The following is a 9631-nucleotide window of genomic DNA, read 5'->3' as shown; positions in this document are numbered from 1 at the left end:
TCAGTTGAGTATCTGACTCTTGATTTCCGCTCGGGTGGTGATCCCAGCGTGTGGAATCAAGCCCTGTGCTGAATGTGAGCCTGCTTGAGAATCTCTCTCTCTCTCCTTCTGCCCCCTTCCCTGCTCACACACACACACAAACACACAGACACACACACACACACACACACACACACACACTCTCTCTCTCTCTCTCTCTCTCTCCCTCTCTCTCTCTCTCTCTCTCAAATAGAAAAAAAGAAAAGAAATGCAGGATGTAATTGATAATATAATCAATGTGAGCTGTGGACCACACCTCTAGGTAGCAAGAATTAAACATCAAGCGGAAATCTTATCACACAGAGCAAGATATCTGCATCAGGTGGTCCCACGATGGGTTTTCAGGCTCTTCCATCTTTCTTTCGTGCTGTCCTCAGCCCCTCTCTCCTCATCTTCCATTCTTGTGATCAAACGATGGCTCTCCCAGCTCTAGCCATCCATCTTCCCATAACAGAATCAAAGTCAACGGCAAGGGGTGTTTCTCCTCACAGGACTTTCTTTTCACCAGGGAGAAAAATCTCTTCTGGAATAGCAATCATATTCTATTAATTATATTAACTATGTTATATTTATTATATTACATATTCTCCCAGAATATATATGTATTATATGCAGAGAGAAAGAGAGAGATGCATATTCACTGATCTACCTATCTAGGGAGAGAGAGAGAAAGAAAGAGAGAGAGAGAGATTATAAGGAATTGGCTCAGACAATCACAGAGCCTGACAAGTGCCAACATCTGCAGGTTGAGTCAGAAGCTGGAAACTCAAGAGAGGCAATGGCAGCATTCCAGCTCAAGTCCAATGGCCTGAGAACCAGGAGAGCCACTGGTGTACGTTTTGGTTCGAAGGCCAGCAGGCTCTTAACCCAAGAAGAGCCAGTGTTTCGGTTCAAGTTGGAAAGCAGGAAAGAGCCAGTGTTCCACTTTGAAGGTTGTCAGTCATCCTTTTGGTGGCATCTGGCCTTCAGTTGATGGAATGAGGCTCGCCGGCATCAGGGAGAGCAATCTGCTTGAGTTAGTCTACTGATTTAAATGTTAATCTCATTCCAAAACACCATTATAGAATAATGTTGGACCAAATATCTGGGCACGCCATGGCCCAGGAAAGTTGACCCATAAAATTAACCATCACACCCCCTGATGGTCCCCATCTTTGTGTCATTGTCCAGAATGGGGTCATGTGCCCACTCATGAACTGGTTGCTGCCAAAGGAAAATGGCACACCATGATGCCTCAAACAAGCATGACTAATCCCCAAGGAGTTGAACCCAACTTCTGTGTGTACACTACCACCAGCGTTGGACTGAGCAAAACCAGGTTCTTTAGCAACAAAAGAAGAGAAAGAGTGACTTCAGGGAGGTGACAATGCCACAGAACTAAAACCCAAATAACCATGGTCCTCAGCTCCCCCCTCTACCACTAGGCCCCTTCTGTGCTCCCATTCTTTTCTGGAAGTCCCCAAGAGGTGGCTTTTGTTTCCTCATATGTTGTCCAGAGTTCCGCTCACCACCTGTACCCTTGAGCCCAGCCTTGCCGTGTAGCCTCCACTGGTTCATGCTCTAGATCTCAGTTGATGGACCTCAAACTTCATGTGACCCCAATGTCTTGGACGACACTGAGAAGCAAGAATCAGGTTTGCTTGGCCAGGAAGCACTGAGGCCCAGGGAACTGTTCCATAGGTCAGCACTCGAAGTCTTTTCCTCTCCATCTGGGCTGGGTCCATGTGCCAGCCTCGGGCTGTTCCTAAAGGCGTTACCCCCCATCTGTCTTGTTACACCCCCCCCCCAATCTGGACCCATTGATGAATTTTCTCAAATGCCTCCAAGCCCTTCTTCACATTGTGACTCCCATCTGCCAGCACCTGCTCCATGCCCTGGTCTCAGCCTCCTGACTAAACACTCCCGAATTGTGTGGAGCCCAGTTTCAGATGTATTTTGAGCATTTTCCACAAGTAGCTTCTCTGCCCTCATTTAAATCAGTAGCCATAGATAGTTGGGGTGGGTGGGGAGAGAGAGCACTTCTTCTGTGCGCCAGACCTACCTAATCTCAGCTGTCTCAAGATGATGTATGCAGTTATATGTGAATATGTAGTAATTTTTAGGGTAGTTAAAAGTGGAGTGGGGGCTATGCTAAGACACCCATTTGGAGTGCTATGCAGGGCCAGTACTTACTGAGCACCAATTATGTGCTTGGTGCTTTACTGGACACTGTGAATACAATGAGATGGTAATGCTCCCTACCCTAATGCAATATCGATCATAGAGGGGGTGCCTGAATGGCTCAGTTGGTTAAGCATCCAAGCATCCAAGCATCCAACTGTGGTTCACGTCATGATCTCACAGGTCGTGGGTTCGAGCCCCATATCGGGCTCTGTGCTGACAGCTAAGAGCCTGGAGCCTGCTTCAGATTCTGTGTCTCCCTTTCTCTCTGACCCTCCCCAACTCATGCTCCCTCTGGCTCACACTCTTTCTCTCTCTCTCTCTCAAAAATAAATAAGCATTAAAAAAAATAAAAAACCAAAAAACAATATAGATCATAGAGATACCCGAGATACCTACTGAAGAAGTCAAAGTTATTTGAAACTTATCTGAAAGGGAGCCAAGTGACACAGGATTTAATCACATAATGGCATAATTAATTGATGGCATAATATGACTTGCATCTGTAACAGTTCCCTCTGGGACCCATGTGGAGGACAGACTAGAGGCAAGATATCCACTGTCCATGCAGTAATTTAGGTGAAAAGTGATCAAGGTGTGAGCCAAAGGAATGATCATGGGATTGGGAAGAAGATAAGTATAAAATGCATAAGGGAGACTGAGACTATAGGATTTTATGAGCTCACAAATGACATGACACGGAAGTAGTGACAGAGGGGGAAGAGTCCATGGAGATCCCTCCAGATACGAACATCAGGATGAATACCAGGTGCAGGGAAATATCCGTCATTTCAGTGTTGATCACACTGACTTTGGATCATCAGTGGGACACCTAGCCAGGCCTGTCATTGTTAGATTACAGCTTTAGATTCAAGAAAGAAATTTAGGCTGCACAAATTCCAGAATCAAGAGTCATCATCATGTAGTTTATGTTACTTATATGGTTGAGATTCCCAGGAAGAGAGTAACGAGACCTCAATATAATATTTCAGGCCATTTAGAGAAGAATGTGCCTGGCAAGGACCCTGAGAAGGAGTAAAAACATCAGTAAACAACAGAGACTTTCAAGAAGGAAGTAGGTAATTCATTCAGGACATTTTTATTGACTATTTCCTATATAACAGGCACAGTCCTAGGCCCGCAGTGACAAGGCTAACCTCCGTGAAGCCAGCAGTCCACAAGAGCAGATGGGCATAAACCAAGATGTAGGGGTCCTGCCAAGATGGTGAACCAGTGCAGGCTGCTCGCCCCCTCCCCAAGCGTAACCCTGGAGAGGCCAAGACCTATAAGGAAAATGTATAAAGTTGAAGAACTAAAGTAAAGACAGTGATAAACTCTGAGGGAAGAAAGAGGGGTTGTCCGCCTGGTATGGAGTGACTGGGGAGAGGAGGGCATGGTGTCTCTGCTGGCGAAGAAGCTAATTTGTGCTTCCTTCTCCTCTATAAGACCTGAGTGCTTGCTGCCTTAGAGTCCCTGTGATGGAGAAATACCATAGTAAACGTGTGGTGATAATAGTGGCCAGCGGGATGGGTTGTGAACAGATAACAACCAAGGAAAACTGATTAGCTCCTGAACTTTCCCTCTCCCCCCGCCCCTGTGCCCCCACACTTCAAATACTGGGTAACTGTAACAAGGCGGATAGTTGTTAGAAGGCCAGGGGAGAGTACAGTGAAGATCTCTCTGACACATGAGCATTAAACGGGTGCTCTCGAGAACCGATCGTAGGAGCGAGGCACACAGCACGACTGTAAGCCAAGAGGTTTATCGCCAGGAGCACATGAACAGGGAGCAGTTACTAAAACAACATCAACAGTCCTTATGTTATCTAAAAATTTTGGCTTTTAATAAGAAAAAACATTACACGCAAAAAACAAAACAAAACAGGAAATTACAGGCTGTACTCAAGGGGAAAAATATAGTCAATAGAAACTGACTCTGAGTGGAATCAGATGTTGAATTTAGTAAACAAAAACTTCAAAGCGGTTAGAATGTGTTCAAGGAAGTAAAGAAAACTATGTTGAGTAATTAACAGAAAATATTGTCAATGACTGTTATGGAGTGAATGTTTGTGTCCCCCCCAAAATTCATACAGTGAAGCCCCAACCCCCAATGAGACTGCACTTAGAGACAGTGATGGTGAGGAGGTGATAAAGGTTAAATGAGGTCATAGGGGCGGACTGGTGTCCTTATGAGAAGAGAAAGAGACCCTCGTCCTTTCTCTCCACCATTGTGAGCACACGGCAAGAAAGCAGCTGTTTGCACATCAGGAAGAAAGTCCTCACCAGAAAGCAATCTTGTGGGACCTTGATCTGGGACATCTAGACTTCAATCTGAGGAAATGAATTTCTGTTGTTTAAGCAAGCCATTCAGTCTGTGGTATTCTGTTACGGTAGCCCAAACAGACCAATACAATGACTTGACAAAATCTCAATGGAGAAGTAGAAACTATTAAAAAGATTCAAATGGACATTTTAGAGTTAAAAAATGCAATAACTGGAATGTAATATTCACGAGATAGGCTCAGTGGAAGATTAGAGATGGCAGAAGAATCAGTGGCATTGAAGATCAGTAGGAATGATCCAATCTGAAAGAAAAATTACCCAATCCAAAGAACAAAAGAAACAAGGGACTCAAGATAAATGAACAGAGGACAGAAACAATGATATATCAAGTATACCAATATACTAGCGGTGGGAGTCTAAGAAAAACAGGAGAGGAAGAGAAAGAAAAAGTGATGGCTAAAATTTTTGCAAATATGATGAAAAATCCATCAGGGAGATATAATGGTGAAATAGCACCTGATAACAGAGCCCCAAAATACATAAAGCAAAAACTGACAGGACTGAAAGGAACTATAGACAATGCAACAATTAGAGCCAGAGAATTCATTATTCCTTTCTCAGAAATTGATAGAATAAGACAGAAAATCAATACGGATATAATGACATGAACAGCATTCTTTCCATAAATGGCAAAATTACACACTTAACTATACATTAGATCCTCCAGAATAAACCATATGCTAGACTCTTAAGTCTCAATAAATATAAAAAGATTTAAATAAAAGAACATGTTTTCTAGCCAGCACATAATCAGATGGCAGAAACAGAAAGAAAATTGGGAAATGACCAACAATTTGGAAATTAAGCAATATACTTCTAAGTTATCCCTGGGTCAAAGCAGAAATCACAAGAGAAATTAAAAACTATCTTGACCAGAATGAAAGGGAAAACACAACATAACATTTATGAAATGTGGAAGAAGCCGTACCTAAAGAAAAAATTATAGCTTTAAATACATAACATTAGAAAAATGATATATCTAAAACAAACAATCTAAGTTTCTGCCTAAAGAAACTTAGTAAAAGAAAACTAAATCATGTCCAAAGTAATTAGACAGAAATAATAAATATCAGAGAAAGATTCAATGAAATAGAAAACAAACACAATAGAGAAAATCAAGAAATCAAAGATGGTTCTTTGACAATGTCAACAATATTTTGACACTGACAGCCTTTTGGGGCCTGGATGGCTCAGTCAGTTAAATGTCCAACTTCAGCTCAGGTCATGATCTCACAGTCCACGGGTTTGAGCCCTGCATTGGTCTCTGTGCTGACAGCTCAGAGTCTGGAGCCTGCTTCAGATTCTGTGTTTCCCTCTCCCTATGCCTCTCTCTTTCAAAAGTAAAATAAACATTAAAAAAAAATTGACAAACTTCTGTTAGACAAACCAAGAAAAAAGAGCAAAGTCTACAGAAATTACAAGATGAGAAGGGGGAAACTATGAATAACTATGCTGGCTCTTGAGTGGTTTTTCTCTCCCATGCCACCAAGTAATTCTGTATCACCAGCTCCATTCTGACATTATCTACCTGGAGATAGCACTGGATCACACACGTTAAGGATCTAGTCCTTGCAGATTCCTTCGCCCCCCCAAATTCAGACACCAATTGCAAGTCCAGGTTGTCACCTGTGCTTCAAAATGACTGATTACAAATTGCTGTTGTTGTTGTTGTTGTTTGAGAGAGAGAGAGAGAGAGCATGAGCAAGGTAGAGTCAGAGAAAACCAGAGAAAGAATCCCAAGTAGGTTCTGTGCAGCCAGCCCAGAACCCAGCACTGAGCTTGATTCCACAAACTGTGAGATCATGACCTGAGCCTAAGTCGGACGCTTAACTGACTGAGGTGCCCAGGCGCCCCTAAAATGACCGACCAGAAATCAGAGCTTCCCAGCCCCCTCCTTAGGTTTGATTAAATTGCTAGAGTGGCTCACAGAACTCAGAGAAGCATGTTACTTACTAGACGACTTATTATAAAATGACACAACACAGGAACAGCCAGCTGGAACACGGAGGAGGATGTGGGGGGAGGGGTGGAGTGTCCCTGCTCTCTCTGAGCTCTCCCATGCCACTCTCCGTATGTTCATCCTTTTAGGGTTGATGGAGGCCTCTCACACAGAAGCATGACTGAGTAAATCATTGGCCATTGGTTCAACTCAATCTCCAGGCCTTTTCCCCTTGCCTGAGGTGGTGGTAGGGGACAGAAATTTCCAATCCTTGAGTAACAGGTTGGTTCTCTGGCAACCAGGCCCCATCTTTGGGTTGTCTAGGGGGTTTCCACAGTCACTTTATCAACATAACAAAACACACCTTTCTTACTCTCATCACTTAGAAAATCTCTAGTTTTAAGAGTTCTGTGCCAGGACAAAGACCAAATATAGCTTTCTTATTATAAACCAAAATATGACACCAACATATGACAAAAATGGAATCATTCTTAGGAAGACACAGATTACCAAGACGGACTCAAGAACAAATCCTAAAAGACCTGTTAAAAAGTGAAGAAATTAAATTGATAACTTCAAATAATCCCGCAAGGAAAAAGACACACCCAAAAGTGGTCAATTCTGGTGGTAAATTTGGCAATTTCTATAAAATAGTTAAAGAAAAAGTAACACACTTATACAAACTCTCCCAGAATGATGAAGAGAACATTTCCTATCTCATTCTCTGAGTTCAGAAGTATCTGATACTAAAACCAAAAAAGTATAAGAAAATAAAGCTGCAAATAAGTATGTAGAATTTTAAACGAAGAATTAACACATAGAATCTGACAATATATCAAATGGATAATAATAGATCATGGGCTAGTGAGGTATGTCCCAGGGATGCAAAACTGGTTTAACATGAGAAAATCAATGAGTGTAGTTCACTATAACAGTAGAATAAAGGAAAAAACCACATGATGATCCCAATTCGCAAAAACTATTTTTTACCAAATCCAACATCCATTTCTCATTAAAAAGAAACCCAAAAAACAAAACAAGCAAAAAAAAAAAAAAAAAACAAAACCAAAAAACCACCAGAAACTGAAGGGAATTTCCTCAACTTGCTAATTGACATCTATAAAAATCCTGTGCTCTTTTCAGCAGCACATATACTAAAAAAAAATCCCTAAACTACTATCATAATTAAGAGTAAAAAGCCAGATACCTCTCCCCAAGATGAGAAACAAGACAAAGACATCTCCTCTTACACTTCTATTCAACACGGAACTGAAGGGTGTAGCCAGAGCAGTAAGGCAATGAATTGAAGGCATGCTGATTAGCAACAAGATAGCATTTTTATTTTTCACATTATTCTATATGTGGGTCTAAGACAGGAAATTTTTTTCTATTATCCTAAATATAGAATATCTTAAGAAATCTATGAAAAACTACTAGAACGAATAAACTTAGCAGGGCTGCAGAATCCAAGATCAATATACAAAAAATTGCCCTATTTTAGCTAAGAACGACCTGAAAATAAAATTAAGAAACCAAGGTCAGGGGCCCCTGTGTGGCTCAGTTGGTTCAGCATCAGACCCTTGATACCTGCTCAGGTCAAGATCTCAGCGTTGTCAGATCAAGCCCAGGTTGGGCTCCTCACTGAGCGTGAAGCCTGCTTGAGATTTTCTCTCCCTCTCTCTTTCTCTCTCTCTGCCCCTCCCCCCTACTCACACTCCCTCTCTCTTTCTCTCTCTCTGCCCCTCCCCCCTACTCACACTCCCGCTCTCAATATAAGTAAATAAACATTTGTTAAAAAAAAAAAAAAGAGGGGCACCTGGGTGGCTCTGTTGGTTAAGCCTCCGACTTCAGCTCAGGTCAGATCTCACGTTCGTGGGTTCGAGCCCCGCATCAGGCTCTGTGCTGACAGGTAGCTCAGAGCCTGGAGCCTGCTTCCAGTTCTGTGTCTCTTTCTCTCTCTGCCCCTCCCCCTCTCATGCTCTGTCTCTCTCTGTATCAAAAATAAATAAAACATTTAAAAAAAAAGAAAAAAAAAGAGAACAAGTTCATTGACATCTTAGTTGTTAGAAAGATATGAAATAGGAATAAATCTGAAAAAAGACGTTCAAGGGCTGTGTATCATTAGTTTTGCTAGTGCTAGCTGCAAACAGAAACTTAGCAGCCTAGAAATACACTCCCGGTTCTTGTGAGTCAGGAGTCTGGGCATAGCTTATCTGAATGCTGGGTTTGGGTCATCCAGGCTGCAAGCAAGGTGTCACCTGGAGCTGTTGTCTCATCTGATACTTGGGGACCTGTTAAAAATTCAAAACAGCTTGCAGGCAGAATTCAGTTCACTTGCACCTGCAGAACGCATGGAAGCTTTTGTTCCTGAGGCCAACAGAAGTCTCTCCAGTGTTTCATTCCCTTTCAAGAATTGCCCTAAAAAAGTCAAGCCCATGTAAGAGTCTGTCCCTTTTTCTTAACTCAGAATCAACAAACTGATTGGTAACCTCATTACAGGCATGAAATCCCACTGTATCACTATACTCATAGGTCCCGCTCACACTTAAGGGGGACAGATTACACAGGGTGCACATCCCAGGAGGCAGGAATCTTGGAGGGCATCTTTGAACTCCACCAGCCACAACCTGCACACTGAAGAAGACTACAAAACATGGCCAGGAAGAATTAAAGAAGACCTCAGTAAAAGGAGAGATATGCCATGTTCATGAGTTGGAAGACTCAATATTCGTGAGATATGAATTCTTTCCAAATTAATAGATTCAGTGCAATTGCAAGTTGATTCTAAAATTTATATGGCCATGTAAAGAATAATAGCCAAAGAAAGCAGACTAGCCAAAATGACATTTTTTCCCCATTTTTTGAGAGAAAGAGAGAGACAGAGTATGAGCGTCAGAGAGAGAGAGGGAGATACAGAATCTGAAGCAGGCTCCAGGCTCTGAGCTGTCAGCACAGAGACCAACTTGGGGCTCAAATTCACGAACCATGAGACCATGACCTGAGTCGAAGTCTGAGGCTCAACCAACCAATTATGGCTCAACCCGGGCACCCTGAGGAATTTGAACCTTTTGACCACTTTCCTCCACATCCAGTTTCCCACCCCAACCTCCACCCCTACCTCTGGTAACCACAAACCAGATCTTTTCCTAGG

At 42.4% G+C, this 9631-nt stretch overlaps 1 protein-coding gene across 2 annotated transcripts in view; it reads right to left on the bottom strand.

Moving 5' to 3' along the window:
• Positions 1–255: 255 nt before the first annotated feature.
• The window catches only part of USP12 (ubiquitin specific peptidase 12), a 91432-nt gene continuing 82056 nt past the window's right edge, over positions 256–9631 (bottom strand). For both annotated transcript variants that reach the window (XM_029936920.1, XM_029936922.1), the window contains one exon: positions 256–562. In XM_029936920.1, the coding sequence (XP_029792780.1) occupies positions 428–562 (135 nt within the window). In that variant the 3' untranslated portion in view covers positions 256–427. The remainder of the gene's footprint in view (positions 563–9631) is intronic.

Source organism: Suricata suricatta, chromosome 4 (assembly GCF_006229205.1).
Source record: "Suricata suricatta isolate VVHF042 chromosome 4, meerkat_22Aug2017_6uvM2_HiC, whole genome shotgun sequence".
Taxonomy (NCBI): Eukaryota; Metazoa; Chordata; class Mammalia; order Carnivora; family Herpestidae; genus Suricata; species Suricata suricatta.
Note: the sequence above shows the minus strand (reverse complement) of the source record. Positions and strands in the feature narration are given on the sequence as shown.